Source organism: Miniopterus schreibersii (genome assembly GCF_964146895.1).
Source record: "Miniopterus schreibersii genome assembly, chromosome: 2".
Lineage (NCBI taxonomy): Eukaryota > Metazoa > Chordata > Mammalia > Chiroptera > Miniopteridae > Miniopterus > Miniopterus schreibersii.
Window position 1 is genome coordinate 25039623 of NC_138102.1, and position 15176 is coordinate 25054798.

Below are 15176 nucleotides of genomic sequence, written 5' to 3' on the forward strand. Positions count from 1 at the left end.
TTCTCAGTATTAGTTAAACACTGCCTTCCCAATTGGCATGTTAATCTGGATGCCATTAAAAAAAAAAAAAAAAAGCACTGTTCAGAAACAGCTCAACTAAAGCCAGTATCTCAATACTGACTACACATCAGAATCCTAGCACTAAATGTTTCACATTATTTAAATGAAGCAGCCAGGATTGACAACCACTGGAATTAAAACCACTTTTAATAAGCTAATGTGCACTGATGCGATTCTTCACAAGGAGCACCTTGTGATTCCCTAACTTACCTGACCATAGAACTTTGAGAAAACAGACCTGAGAAAATGCTGCTCCATATATGAAAAAATTGGTACACTGAAAACAAGTAGAAATAAGGGAGATTAACAGAAATTGTATATCATATAATGAAAAAGAAAACACACGCATGAAGATAACGGTGACATGAAAGCCTTTGTTTTTAATTTGGTTGATACACATTTGACAAAATATTTTAGAATAGAATAATCCATGAACAGGCTCAAGGTATTTACAGTAACAACTTTAAAAACAAGAATGGACACATTCTAAAACAGAAATGTCTTTAAAACATTGTCTATGGTGAATCTGGAAGACTTTTCGGTTCCTACTCATAACCCTGATCTGAAGCCCCAACAGGTGGCACGTAAGGCCCAGGAGTAGGAGGTACAACTCTAATAACACATTTGGCAATTAAGGATCATCTATTGGTGTGAGCTCACAGGGAAGTGAAGGGCCAGAGCTTGGGATAAGATACAGAATGGAAGACTTCAACGCAAACAACTAAGGACAAGACCTAGAAATCATACTCACCTTTCTCAGTTTCCTTTAGGAGAAGGCTGCAAACAGTTTTTTATACTTACTCAATTTTCCCTCTTTTAGCAGAAAATCAGCAACCCTGAGACTCCAATTTTCCAAGACATAAAAGTTAATAAACATCTAGAAACTGTTCAAGATTTATAAAAATGATCAAATAGAAACTTCAAAATAAATTTTATGATCTGAAAATACTTTTAAAAGAACAAAATGTCTCAAAATTTTCATGCCTAATTCTTAAACATTCCAACTAGTAATTGCCATTGTCTGAAATGAGTTTCACACACACAAAAAAATACACTTTTTAACTAGATATTTTAAATTGAGTAACAACTTGCTCTTGCTTGTTAAATGGACGCCTACATCTTTTTATTATTCAAATATACTTAAAAGAGATTAGATATTTTATCCATCTGGAATATATAGTCTGAACTGACTTACAAGATAGCAACATAAACAGAGACCATGAAAAAAATAACCAAATGCCTATTCTGTGTAACACTACTGAGACAAACACTGTACACCATACACAGCAACATCTACTGATCCAACTAGGCTATTTAACTATACTTTCAACACCTGGTTTCAATAAACAACTTTGTAGAGCATATAGCCACAATGTTTTTAAAAATCAAATCTGCTGCTCCTCCAATGGTGGTTCAAGAGCTTCCATTAGTTTTTTGTTTGCCTCTTCATTATGCCGGCTTTGACAATGAGTTAAATGTTTCTTAAAGCCTCTTGGGAAATTTGATTCAAAATTACAACGTGGACATTTAAGTAAACTTTGCCCATGGGCTGCTACATGATTTTTAAGGAGAGATTCCAAAAGAAAAGCCTTTCCACAAATTGTGCATTTGTAAGGGCTATGAACATTATGCTTATTAACCAAATGATGCAAAACAGCACCTTTTTTCATAGCACGACAGCAACAAATTTTGCAATAATACTTTCCTTTTCCACGCTTCATATATTTGGCAATCTCTTCTTCAGAGATAAAAGCCTCTTTTTCTTCAGTAAATTGTAGCACATTTTTGGACTGCTCTGGACTAGTCATGTCCATTTTGTTCTCTTTACTAAAATCAATAGATTCCACGTCAACCTGCTCTTGATCACTGCTTGATTCTTGGCCCTTACTATCTATTGCTTCCAAATCTGTTTTTATATATTCACTACTACTAAGCTCAGCATCAGAGTTCTCCTGGTTGTCTTTCTTGAGTTTCTTTGAGGAAGGAAATAAAGTGTCTTCTAAGAGTTTCTTAGGTGTAGCTAGTAGTTCTTCCTGAACTAAAATATCACACTTCTGATCATCTATGGCATCCGGCTGTAGTTCATCACCCAATTCAATTGCCTTTTGAGATTCTGAGAACACAGCAGATTTGGAAAGTTCAGGGAAAAGGGCATGTTTCCGGGGCTCTGGAAAAAGAGTGCGTTTTCGTGGTTCAGGAGAAGCAGGAGGGGCTGTTTTGGTAGGCTCAGAAAACAGAGTAGGCTTTCTAGACTCAGTATCAATAGAGAGAACAGGCTTCCAGATATCGGAGGCCGCTTTAGGGGACTCAGGTGGCCCACAAGGTTTCCGGGTCTCAGGGAAGACAGGTTTCTGAGGTTCCATAAAAAAGGAAGACTTCCAGAGATCAGGGGAACCACTACGGGAACTTTTCTGGAACTCAGGAAAATCGAGTGAAGCAGGAGGAGTCTTCCGCTGGTCAGGAGAAAGCTTCCAAAGTTCTGGAGATCCTGAGGGTTTTCTGAGCTCTGGAGATCCCGCTGGACTACGAATGTCTGGGGACAATGGTGGGCCCGGTTTGCGAAGCTCAGGAGACAAGGGAGGTCCTGCTTTACGGAGCTCAGGAGACACTGGGGGAACTGTCTTCCAATGTTCAGGTGACAAGGTGGGAGTTGTCTTTCGCAGTTCTGGTGGGCCAGACTTCCATGATTCAGGAGATGCAGGGGGAGATTTCCAGGAACCAGATGAGATTGACGAAGACTTCCAGGATGCAGGGGACACAGATGGAGTTGGTTTCCAAGGTCCGGGTGATATAGAAGGAATTGGTTTCCAAGGTCCAGGAGACACAGATGGAGCAGGTTTAGCTGGCTTCCAGGGTCCTGATGCTGAAGGACTGGATTTCCAAGACCTGGGCGACCCAGGTGGCCCTGGCTTCCAAGAACCTGGTGACACAGCTGGGGCTGGTCTCCTAGGCTCTGGAGAGACAGCAGGGAATGGCTTCCAAGGTTCAGGAGACTCTGACGGGGATGGCTTCCTTGGCTCAGGGGAAATTGTCCGGGCTGGCTTCCGAGACTCTGGAGACGCAGTTGGGGATGGCCCCCAAGGTTCAGGAGAAGCAGCTAGAACTGGTGACTCTGGAGAGGAGGCTGAAGGCGGCCCCAATGTTTCTAGGAAATGGGAGTGTTTCTGAGGTTTGGGATTAATAAGAGTAGCCTTTACTGGCTCAGGAGATACAGGAGCAAGTTTCTGTGGTTCTGGAGAAGGAACTGGTTTCTGAGATTCAGAAACAACAGGGACTGGTTTTGGAAGTTCAGGAGAAGAAACAGGGGTAGTTTTTGGTGGCTCAGGAGAAGGAAGAGGTGTTTGTGGCTCAGGAGAAACAGGACCAGGTTTCTGAGGCTCCAGGGAAGTAAGAGAAGTAGGTTTGGGTGATTCTGGAGACAAAAGTGTGCCAAGTTTCTCTGTTTCTATGGAAAGGGCAGGTACAGGTTTCTGGAGTTCTGAATTAGAGGGCATTTTCTGGTGTTCAGGAAGAGGAGGGCTTTTCACAGAATCTGTTTCTTTGTTTAACTGGTTTTTTGGTTTCTCATTCCATTTCTCTGGGGCTGCATGTTTGGATGTGATATGATAGTATACATTAGAGTACATCTTGCTGGTGAAGAAGCATTTATGGCAATGAAATAGCTTTGCACTTTTCTGGTAAAATATCATTTTACCTAACCCACCAGCATCCATTTCATCACAAAATTCTGGATGGATGGTGCCCATGTGGATTTGTACGTTTTCATAATCCGTGCCTCTGAAATTGCAGTGGTCACATTCCAAACGTACTGATGGTTTACGAAGTTCCTGAAATACTTCCATTTTTCTTTCTGTTACAACACATACAATTATATTCTTTTAAAACTTTCAACAATGCTGAAATAAAGTAGAAATAAATTATTTTCAGGGAACATAATCTTGAATGAAATGCTATTCTAGTCCATTCTAAAACTGCATAATTTTAAGCCTCGGATGGCACAAGCATTTATTCAATATCTCTATAAAAGATTTTCAAGAAATGGAACTAATTTTTAACTGAGTCCCACGAACTCTGTTAGATTTACATACATGATCCCATTTAATACTCTTAATAATATGACTCAAGCATTATTTTTTTCATTTAGTGATGAAAAACCTGAGGTTCAGAGAAGTGACTTAACTAGGTTATGAAACTATCGGTGACCTAAGCCTGACCCCCAAGTTATCTACTGCATGTGCTTTACATCTTGACTCTAAAAACCCAAATATCAACAAGCTGTCTGTGCACAAAGCTAAGTAAATACCAAAATTCAAGCTAGGCTATTTAAGTTTGAGCAAGAAACTTTAAAGCCATTTCAGAAAACACTTGTTAAATTAGGTCTAACTATGAAAACTCTTTTCATAGATTTTTAAAATTTTATTTATTTACTTATTTAAAGAGAAACATCTACTTCTTGTTCCACTTATTTATGCATTCATTGGCTGATTCTTGTATGTGCCCTGACCAGGGATCGAACCCACAACTTTGGCATATCAAGATGACTCTAACCAACTGAGCTACCCAGCCAGGGCTCATAGATCTTTTAAAAAAATATATCAAAATATATTTTATCCATCCTAATATAAAGTATTTTAGTCATTTACTTAATAAATAATTTTGTGTCTGATGCTTTTCTAAGCACTCAGGGTTAAAGGGGTGTCTTACAATATGGTGCTTACATTGGCAGGGAAGTAAGAGTGTGGAGGGCAATGTAGAGAAAGCTGTCAAGGAGACAATTCGAGCAGAGATTTTGAATGAAATGCCATCCTAGGCTTAAAATTATTACTTAAGCAGAGATGTTGCCCTTGCCAAGCAAAAGGCAATTTAAATAGAGGACAGCCTGGAGACAGGAACTTGCTTGCCAGAAAATATGACTTTAAATTTTTAAGTCTTAGGTGATAAAAGTAACAGCTCAGTTAAAAACATATTCATTCACACAGTACAAAATACTCACACAGTGTCACTCCCCAGGGGTAGCCCCTGTACTTACATGCCATTGAAGAAATGTTCTATGCACACACAAATGCATAAACACATTCTACACAAATAAGATATTAAACATATTGTTCTGCAATCTGCTTTCACTTAAGGAAGAGGAGGTGTGTCTCTGGCTCAAGAGAAGTAACAGGGCCAGGCTTCTGATGCTCCAAAGAGCTAAGAGGAGTAGGTTTTGTGATTCTGGAAACAAAACTGGGCCATTTTTGGCAGGTATAGGTTTCAGGAGCTCTACTGAATTAGAGAGCATTTTCTAGACATTTTTACATTCAGAGTAAGCACTGAATTTCTTTGTATATATTTTTTAATGTGAGGGTATTTCTGAAGGGAGAATTCATAGAAATGGATTACCTGGTTCTAAAGCTATTTGCAATTAAAATTGATACACTGTACCAAACTCTCAACAAGTTACAGCAACCAATATTACAAACCTTAAATTTCTAATCTCTGCTATTTCTTATGTGAAAACTAATATCTCACTACTTTTCTTTAATGAGAAACAAACATTTTTCCTTGCTTATTATTATTAACCATGTGTATTTCTTTTCTAGGGTATGACTTGTCCATTTTTCTTAATTACTTGTAAATCGTCCTTGTATATAAAAGAAATCAACTCTTTTACTGAAAATATTCAGTTTACCATTTGTTTCTTGACTTTATGACTTTTTTTGAAACCACACACAACTGGTTTATATAAAAATTAAAAACTTAAAAGTGTTTTCATTATAACTTTTAAATTATGCTTTCCCATTTCATTGTTTTTTTAATCATTCAATATTTTTTCCTATGATTTGAATAATTTAATTCTTTTTTACATTTGTACCTTTTTTTTTTTGTTAAATATATCTTTATTGATTTCAGAGAGAGGAAAGGAGGGGGAGAGAGAGAGAGAGAAACATCAATGATGAGAGAGTCATTGATCGGCTGCCTCTTGAACAACCCCGACTGGGGATTGAGCCCGCAACCCGGGCATGTGCCCTGACAGGGAATCGAACCCCGATTGCCTGGATCCTATGTTGACGCTCAACCACTGAGCTGGGCCCACCCGGGCCACATTTGTATCTTTAATAAGGAGGTGAACTAGGGATTCAGCCTCCTTTTTCATCCCAAATGGACAGTTTGGTTGTCTCAACAACACTGATTACACAGCCCTTTTCCTCACTTACGTGTAATTTTCCATTTAGCATTTACTAAATTTCACATATATGAGTCTATTTTGAACTCTACTCTGTTCTCCACCAGTTCCATCTGGTATGCTCTTCTCACCATGGGAATCCACCAACTGTTAAAACAGATTGTGTAACTAACATACTCAGTGAGTCTATTCACCAAGTGGCTTACAAAAATCTCTTCTCATTTAATTATGCGCCATCATTTACCTAAAGTACCAGCCACTACTAAGAGTATACAATGTGCTCTGTGCTAATGGTAACAACAGGGTCAAAATATACTTTTCCCATGTTACTGTTCCTAAAAAAAAAATATACAGATTAGAAACACTGATAATCACAGGACCACCCTTTATTGATTTAAAAAAATATTAATTTGAAATTATAATGTCATTTCTAATTTTGATAACTTGCTTTGAAAATGTTTTGGTTTTTTTTAATGTTTTTATTGATTTCAGAGAGACGAAGGAGGGGGGAGAGAGAGAGAGGTAGAAACATCGATGATGAGAAAGGGAGTCATTGATGGGCTGCCTCCTGCAAGACCTTTACTGGGGATCTAGCCTGCAACCCAGTCATGTGTCCTGACCCAGAATTGAACCACGACCTCCTGGTTCATAGGTTGATGCTCAACCACTTTGCAACACTGGCTGGGCTAAAATGTTATTCTTGACAACACTGTTTTCTATCATCTATATCAGTGGTGTATCATTTGCATTTTTGAGGGGGGGTGTCTGAAGTTAGAAAGGTGATAATTGAGGAAACAAACTAGTGCTTCAGAAAGTATTAGCAATTACCCTGTCTTTTAGAAAATTGTTTTTAGGGCTAGAAAGAATACAAAAAATATGTAATTACTTAGTACTGAAAAACATCTTGAGTGTAAAAACACAATAAAGAAAACATGTAAAAGGAATAAGTTATCTCAATAACCCCATCTGGCCATAAGTGGCAATGATGAACAGTAAAGGGATGCTCACATTAAAAAGGTTAGGTATATTATATTATCATATATCATGTATGTTATGACATAGAGGTTAAAAGCTTAGGCTTACTGGGTCTGAGTCCTAGTTATGCTACAAGGCTTTGATCAAGTTACTAAACATTTCTATGCTTCAGTTTCCTTGACTGTAAAATGGATGTAATATTTTATAGTGAGTTTAGAATAGTATCTGATATATAGCAAGCGCTCAGTGTTGGCTATTATTATTAAATTAGAAACTACATGGTAGTCTCTAAAATATATAATCCTTCAGTTTCTGGTAATTAAATAGTCCCAAATCACCTTGGTGAAGTTATGAATGACCAACACACAGTGGCTCATCCAAAAAGATACACAAGTACTGCTTGTGACAAAGAAAGGCATTACTTTCATAATTTTTTGTCCAAGTTTCTTAAGGTTAATTAAACAGTCTGTTAACTACAGAAACTTTTCCCAAGTTCTCAAGCAATAACTCATATACAGTATGGAGAAAGTACTTCTGTTTTCTCATTTCAATGTAGCACTTACTTAGCTACACCTCTTCTCTCTTTGCATCATATGCAGTCCCATCAACAAAACAATTTTCTTCCTTTCCTATGTGCTGCCTCACCAACTTTTACCAATAGTAACTCATCTCATAGAGGTCATCAAAAAGCCCAGAAAGTATATATAATACAGGGAATTAGGTTATAAACTTTAAGGGTAAAGCATTTTTTTCTTCTATTCCCACAGGAATGCCTACACATACTGTTTTATGGTCAGGAAGATTTTTAAAAATGCTTCTGGCAAACTTACCAAATAAAAAACAGAATGAAACAAAACCACATCTCATATATGGACATCTCTAACACAGTACAACAGTAGAGAACTGGTCCCCTTTTTGCCACATACTCTTTCCCAACTGCTATCCCAGTCTTGTGGTCCCCTTTCAGTAGGCTACCTTTTCTCTTTATTTCTACTTTCCACTGACTAGATTTATCCCTTTCTTGTCTCTTTTGAAATTTTATACTAACCCTACATTTTACAGCTATTCCTGTAATTTAGTCCATTTTTAATACCACTTAACCTAATTCCCACTGCTCTTGCCTTAAGCAGCCTTCAGCCACCTCAGCTTCTTGGAGTAGACCAACTACTTTTGTCCTCAATTGCTGCCTGCCAAATCTGTCCATTCACCAGCTCTCTCTCTCTTCACGTAGGGCGACTCAGTAAATGCATCATCCATTCCCATTCCCTTTCAGTCTACCGATGGCTCCTCAGACTTCCAGATCATTCCCTATCTTTCCCAAATGGCCCTCCCTCCTTCCTCTTGCTACCAAAAACTCTTCTGGCCAATCTCAAAGTTTCTATTACCCACACCTGCTACTATTTAAGCTTCAATATCATACTGTGCTAATTTACAGAATTTACCTCTCAAACCCCAAATTCAGCACATGTTCACATATTATATATATATGATTGTGTATGCTTTTATAGAGCTTTTCCTTAAGAACTTCAAGCACTTTTCAAAAATATTCTCATCATAAAATATTCTCCTAAACATTAAAACACAAGAAATGTTAAAAGCAAAAAAAGGGGGGGGGGCAGAGAAATGCTGGCAGAATAACACTTTATAAATCAAGACAAATACTTTTAAAGTGGGAAAGAAATAAAGACCAATATGCTTCTTTCTCCCTAGTAGACTTACCAGCTGTCTTACTAGAAGTCTTACACAAGGTCTTCAAGGTCAGCAAGCTTACATGGCTTTTTGACTAAACCACAGAAAACAGCCTGGAGTACATGAAGGACAGAGATGAGAAGCTGAACCTGAAAAAAAAAATAAAATAAAGGCAATCAAAATCCCATTCCTATGATATCTTGTGCCCCCTAAAATAGAATTTTGCCTATTTCTCTCACTATCCTGTCCTCCACCCCCCAACAATCCAATCAGCCTGGATACTTACTTAAACGAAATTACGCCAAATACTGTCAATGACACCATCCCTAATTCCACTTTAATAATCCACCATGGAACTAATGCCCATGTATGTGACCAAACCCTTCTCAAACCTACCACCTAACTTCAGCTTATATGACAAGCACTCAGGAGACTGCGGCTGTGACCACAGGTGCAGCTGGCATTTTGTCAATTATCCATTCTATATAGCAGGACAGTAAATTAATAGGCAGCAAAGGAAGGGACAACATAATCAACAGGACCAAGGGGCAAAGAAGAAACAGGCCTCTGGGGAACGGAAGGATGGTGGTGCTTCAGTAACTGCTCAGGCTTTTTCATGAATGAATTTCAGAGAAGGCATAAGGGTCTGGGTAAGTTGTTGACTTGAACAAAATGGGATAAACTGGCTGTGAACAAGCTAGAGAACAGCTCACAATACTCTTCTGATTAAGTTCTAGCACATTTATCTACCCTTCCTCTATTCCCTACACCTTGTCTATGCTTTAACTCTGATACCTTACTTCCCTGCCACTAGTCTCACTTCCTTCCAATCCACTCATCACAATGCTACCAGTCGCCTTCGAAACACAAAAACCTAATGTGACTTGCTTGCTCAAAATTTCTCCAGGTAATTCCAACACCTACAGTAGAAAATTTGAACATGGTGTATAAAACTCTTCACAATCTGGCCCCTGACTAGACTGCATTCTCAAAGTACTGGACCACCTATAATTCCCTGACAACTCAAGCTTCTGAGCCTTTACACAGGTATTTTCTCTCTTTTACACTCCAAATCTTGCCACCCAGTCATCAGGAAAGTTCCTGCATCTTTTAAGTGGGATTGCTTTTTTATTTATTTTTTTTAAATATGTCTTTATTGATTTGAGAAGAAGGGAGAGGGAGAGACAGAAACATCAATAATGAGAGTCATTGATCGGCTGCCTCCTGCATGCTTCCCACTGGGGATCAAGCCTACAACCCAGGCATGTGCCCTGTCCAGGAATCGAACCACGACCTCCTGGTTCATAGGTTGATGCTCAACCAATGAGCCATGCTGGCCGGACGAGATAGCTTCTTAAATATTGGCCAATCCCTACCCTCTCCAATCTTCCTTGGATCCCCTGCTGTATACACATCTCTACCGTAGTGGTCATCTCTGGCACTAAAGCCTGATTCCATTCCAGGCAGTGGGCTCCTGGAGAGCAGGGACCCTTGCACTTCCCTAGCACATGGTATATGCTCAGAAAGTATCTGTTTAATCTCATGCATTCCCTCATAAAGACTGGAGCCCTGACCTTAGATTCACAGGATTTTAAAACTAAAAGACCTGAGCTACCATCTAGTCTTGGAGCCACTGGATTTTAGGACAAGAGACCTCAGGGACCACCTACTTTAAAACTTCAATTTCTAGTTGAGGAAATTCAGAGAGACATTAACTTGCTCAAGATCAGGCAAATAATCAGTATGTGATGGAAGACCAAAATAAAGTTCTGCTATCTATCCAGGTTCTTTCTAGTATGTCTTGACCAACCTAATACCGTGGAATTTAGTAAGATCTTGAAAAGCCAATACAATGGGCCCAAATAAACAAGACAAAATTTATCAAGCACTTAGAATACAAGTATCAGTTGCAGAACATAGCACTATAGAGAACTGCATTCCATATTCTGCATTTTGCAGAGTATCCCAGTGGATCACTCTCTTCATTTCTGGGCAGGACGGAAACTTTAAGAGAGTCACTAACACTAGGGAACCTGCAAATGAAAGCAACCAAGATGGCAGGCATGAAAACATGTCATTTGTGAGTATAGGCACTTAACTTCAAAACAGGAAGAGTTATGGATAATATGTAAGCTATCCTAGAAGCAACAAGGGGAAGTCGGCAGGAAAACAGATGTCAGCTCAACATATCAAGTTTTATGAACTACTCAATCACAGACTAGAATAAGTTGCTTTGTCAGGCAGGAGCCCTCCATAACTGGAAACCAATGATCAGGACAGGACTGGAAAGATCCTTGGAGGACAAGAGTCCAACATCTTCATTTTACAATTGAGAAAACTGATGCTGAGCGACAGAAGTGACTTGTGGAAGATCACACAAGTTCCAATCATTACTGTTTTGCCACTACATCATCCTGTACTTTTCACTGAAGTTCTAGCCATATAGCATCACACCTATTTCCCATTCCTACCCAAATTCTCCCTGGTCATTTTAAAAAAACATGTTTATGGAGATCTTTTAAAATTAAAACTCAACATGTAGAGCATGTTTAAAGCTAATTGAGTTTTATGCATATACACACTAGCATTGCTCTTTACCCCAGCTGAATTTTTAAAAATTAGTAAACTTCACTTTCTTAGAGTGGATTTAGGTTTCAAGAAAAAAAATTAAACAGGAAGTTTTCTGTTTTCACATACCTCCCTGCACACAATTTCTCCATTATTAACATCCTGTATTAGTGTGGTACATTTATTCCAAATGACAAAATACTGGTATTAACTAAAGTCCACAGTTTACATTAGGGGTCACTATACATGTTTTACAGTTCTGTGGGTTTCAAAACTGTAATGATGTCATGTATCTACCATTACAGAATCGCCCATTACAGAATCATATAGAATACTTTGGCTGCCATAACAATTCCCTATGCTCCTAACAACCACTGATCCTTTTACTGTTTCTGTAGTTTTGCCTTTTCCTATACATTTTTAAAAACTGTAGCAAAAGATAACAAAACTTACCGTTCTAACCATTTTTAAAAGCACAATTCAGTGGCATTAAGTGCATTCACAATATTGTAAAACCATCACCATTATCCATTTCCAAAATTTTTCATCACCACGTACAGAAACTCTGTACTCATTAAACAATAACATCCCTTCCTCACCCCACCCCTACCGGCCCCTGGTAACCTCTATCCCATTTTCTGTCTCTATGAGTGGCATCCTACAGTATTTGTCTTTTTGTGTCTGGCTTATTTCACTCTGCGTATCTACACTATAGCATGTAACATGATTTTAGTCCGTTTTAGGAATGAATAACATTTTGTTTTCCATTCACGTGTTGAGACATTCGGATTGTTTCCTCCTTTTGGCTACTTTAAACAAGACTGCTATGAACAAGGGTGTGCAGTATCTATGAGTCCCTGCTTCCAACTCTTTGGAGTTTACACCTTGGGGTGAAATTGCTGGATCATATAATAACTCTATGCTTCAATTTTTGAGGAACCGCTACTAAACCGTTGGTCAGGGCTCTGGCTGCAGCAGTTTCCATGCCAGCCAGCAATGCACAAGTGTTCCAATTTCTCCACATCTTCGCCATCACTTGTGATTTCTCTTCGAAGAGCCACCCTAATGGGTGTGCTATGGTATTTCATTCTGGTTTTCATTTTCATAACTTGGATGGCTGATGCGCATCCTTTGATGTGCTCACTGGCCATTTGTGTATCTTCTTTGGAGAAACACCTACTTAAATCCTTTGCCCAGTTCTGAATTGGATTGCTTTTTGTTGTTGAGTTATTGTTGTTCTTTACATCTTCCGGACACTAATCCCTTATCTGATATATGATTACATTTCTCCTATTCTGGGGACTGCCTAGCTGATTTCAAAACAATGACAAAAGCCCACGCAGTCTAGGGGCGGAGAAAATTGCACCTAGGACCGAAAGGAAAAGAATGCATTCCTTGAGAGCCAGAACCGACTTCCCAGCAGGATTTTAAATAAAACGTTACCTGCTTCCCTACCCTCAAGTCCCCGTAGAGTCCGCCCCGCCCGCGGCCTCTGGGTAGCGGGTCGTTCAGCCAGCCCGGCGCGAGCGGACGAGGTGCAGGCCCCTCCTCGGTGGACGCCCTAGGCTTCCTCGGGACGCGGGCCTCCGGGAGTGCAGGCCCGGACGACGCCCCTCCCTGTCCGCCCCGCTTCTCAGCGCTGGACCGCAGAGGCGTCCAAAAGGGCGAATGTTGGCGGGACGCCGGGCTCGCGGTCCCCGGCGGCTCCGCGAGGCCCTGCGGAGCGGCGGCCTCCCGAATGGCGGCGAAGCGCAGGCGCGAGCTCCGGGCGCGCGAGCGTGCGCGCGGCCGTAGGACCGGAGGGCCGGGGCTGACGGGAAGCGAGTTTGGCGACGCGCGCCCTGCGGCGCGGGCCAATCAGGTCGCAGATCGCGGGCGCCTGTTGCCGAGAGGCGTTGGCGGGTAGAGCGGCCCGCCCGGCGCCCGGAAGTGGCGTGGCTCCTGCGCAGCTCCTGGAAGTTCCTGCTGGTCCGCCGGGGCTGGGGGAGGGTCCTCGCCATCCTTGCCCACGGGGGCTGAGCCGGAGTTCGCGGTCCGCTGTCTCCTGCCAGGTGGAGGCGTCAATCCCTGGCCTGGGGGCGCCCGACCGAGAAGGTGCTGCGCAAAGAAGAGGCCTAGCGTTTCACATTCGCTGGCCAATTTTTACCCCGTTGGGGTAAAATAAGCCGACCTTTACTCAGCATTCCTGCCCCGCGGGTGAGAGCAGGTTCCCCTGCGTGAGCAAACGGTATTGCCTCCTGGCGCACCTGCAGGAGCAAAGGCATCGCCGCCAGCGTCGCCTGTGAGCAGCCCGGCATCCCCTCGAACTCAGTTCCTGGCCTCTCCAGTCTGTTCTGTTCTTGGCTCTAGGCTCCCTTTCACGCGGAATTTAAGACCCTGCGTTCTTTAATTTCAGGACATATTCTGACTTATGTTTATATAGAAACTGGGGTGGATTTTAGGAAATTTTCAGATTTTCGGTGTACTTTGTAGCAAAGTGATCCATTCATTTTGATCAGATTTAATCACTGCTGGGAGGGAGCAAAATCGACCACAAATAATTGAACATCATTCAGTTACCCTTTCCGTCCTTCAAGGCCCAACTTTGAAATGAACTCATCTCTTAAAACATCAAAAAGTTCTTTATAAAACAGGAAAGTTGAGCCCTGGCTGGTGTGGCTCAGTGGTTAGAGCGTCAGATCACGCACTGAAGGGTTGTGGGTTCAATTTCTGGTCAAAGGCACATACCTGGGTTGCAGGTTGGATCTGGGCTCCTGCGGGAGGCAACCAATCCATGTGTCTCCCTCCCTCCCTTCCACTCTAAAAAAATAATGGGGGAAAATCCTCAGGTGAGGATTCACACACACAAAAAAGAAAAGTTGAACACCCCGCTAGAAATACAGGCAAAAGACCCAGCTTATTTACAAAAGAAGAGACAAATGTCCAATAAACAGTGAAAATAATCTTCAGCCTTAATAATAAAATGCAAATAAAGGCACTTTTTATGCTGTAAATTTTAACTGCAGAAATTAGAGGATCTTTTTTCTGAACATCAAGGTCTACATATTAACTTTCGTGATTGTTACCTTTAATAAGTTATGTTGTAAAATCGGTATGGGCATGTATAGAGGTGCTGTTCTTAAGACTGTACTGTAAAAGTCTTGTAATTTTATTGGAAATGTTGCTACTATACCAGCATTACCAAAATAACTTGCAACCCTTTATTATGTACTTGTTAGTACTAAAGCCACCTCTTGGAAGATAGTTTAATTTGTCCTTCATATCACACAATTTCCAATGAAAGAACTGATTAGAGCCCAGAGACTCCTAGCAATATATCAGTTTATTATTTCTACAGTTGGTGAAGATGAGCTGTCCTTGGGTGATTTGTCAATGAAATATCAATTTGCAGATGTGTACTTGTTCCTTTAGTGTTTTGTGCTTTCTTATCCGCAAAAGGGAATCCCTTGGGTATAAAAGTGGTTGTGGAGTGTGGGCCCAGCTTCTGGAGCACTGGAGTTCTAGGTTTCTTTCTGTAAGGAGCTTCTTTGGAGCCTTTTTACCTTCTGTTGTGAGATCCACTTTTAGAAACAAGGTTCGTGGGGGCTGCAAGCCATCATTTGTAAGGCTGCTTTACTTTGTTTGTTCCTTCAGTGTTAGAATGAGTTGATTATCACAACTGAACTTTCAACAAACATCTACCATAGGACAAGTCTTGGAAGCCAAAATCTAGATT

General features: G+C 40.6%; 1 protein-coding gene across 3 annotated transcripts; it reads right to left on the bottom strand.

The window, feature by feature from the left end:
* Positions 1 to 420: 420 nt before the first annotated feature.
* Positions 421 to 13253, bottom strand: CHAMP1 (chromosome alignment maintaining phosphoprotein 1). Of its 3 annotated transcripts, none has more exons than XM_081127026.1 (3): positions 12917 to 13253; positions 8924 to 9042; positions 421 to 3956 (listed from the first exon to the last, which is right to left on the bottom strand). In XM_081127026.1, exon 3 carries the CDS (start codon positions 3900 to 3902, stop codon positions 1446 to 1448), a length of 2457 nt encoding a protein of 818 aa, XP_080983152.1. In that variant the 5' UTR covers positions 3903 to 3956; positions 8924 to 9042; positions 12917 to 13253; the 3' UTR covers positions 421 to 1445. The 3 variants fall into 3 exon arrangements, with proteins under 3 accessions (XP_080983152.1, XP_080983150.1, XP_080983151.1); XM_081127024.1 differs by having other exon boundaries at positions 12905 to 13235; XM_081127025.1 differs by having other exon boundaries at positions 421 to 3910; positions 12905 to 13231.
* Between the last annotated feature and the right edge of the window lie 1923 nt (positions 13254 to 15176).

Bases quoted from the DNA above. Each gene is read 5' to 3' on its own strand.
- CHAMP1 (XM_081127026.1), bottom strand. From the start codon at position 3,902: ATGGAAGTATTTCAGGAACTTCGTAAACCATCAGTACGTTTGGAATGT.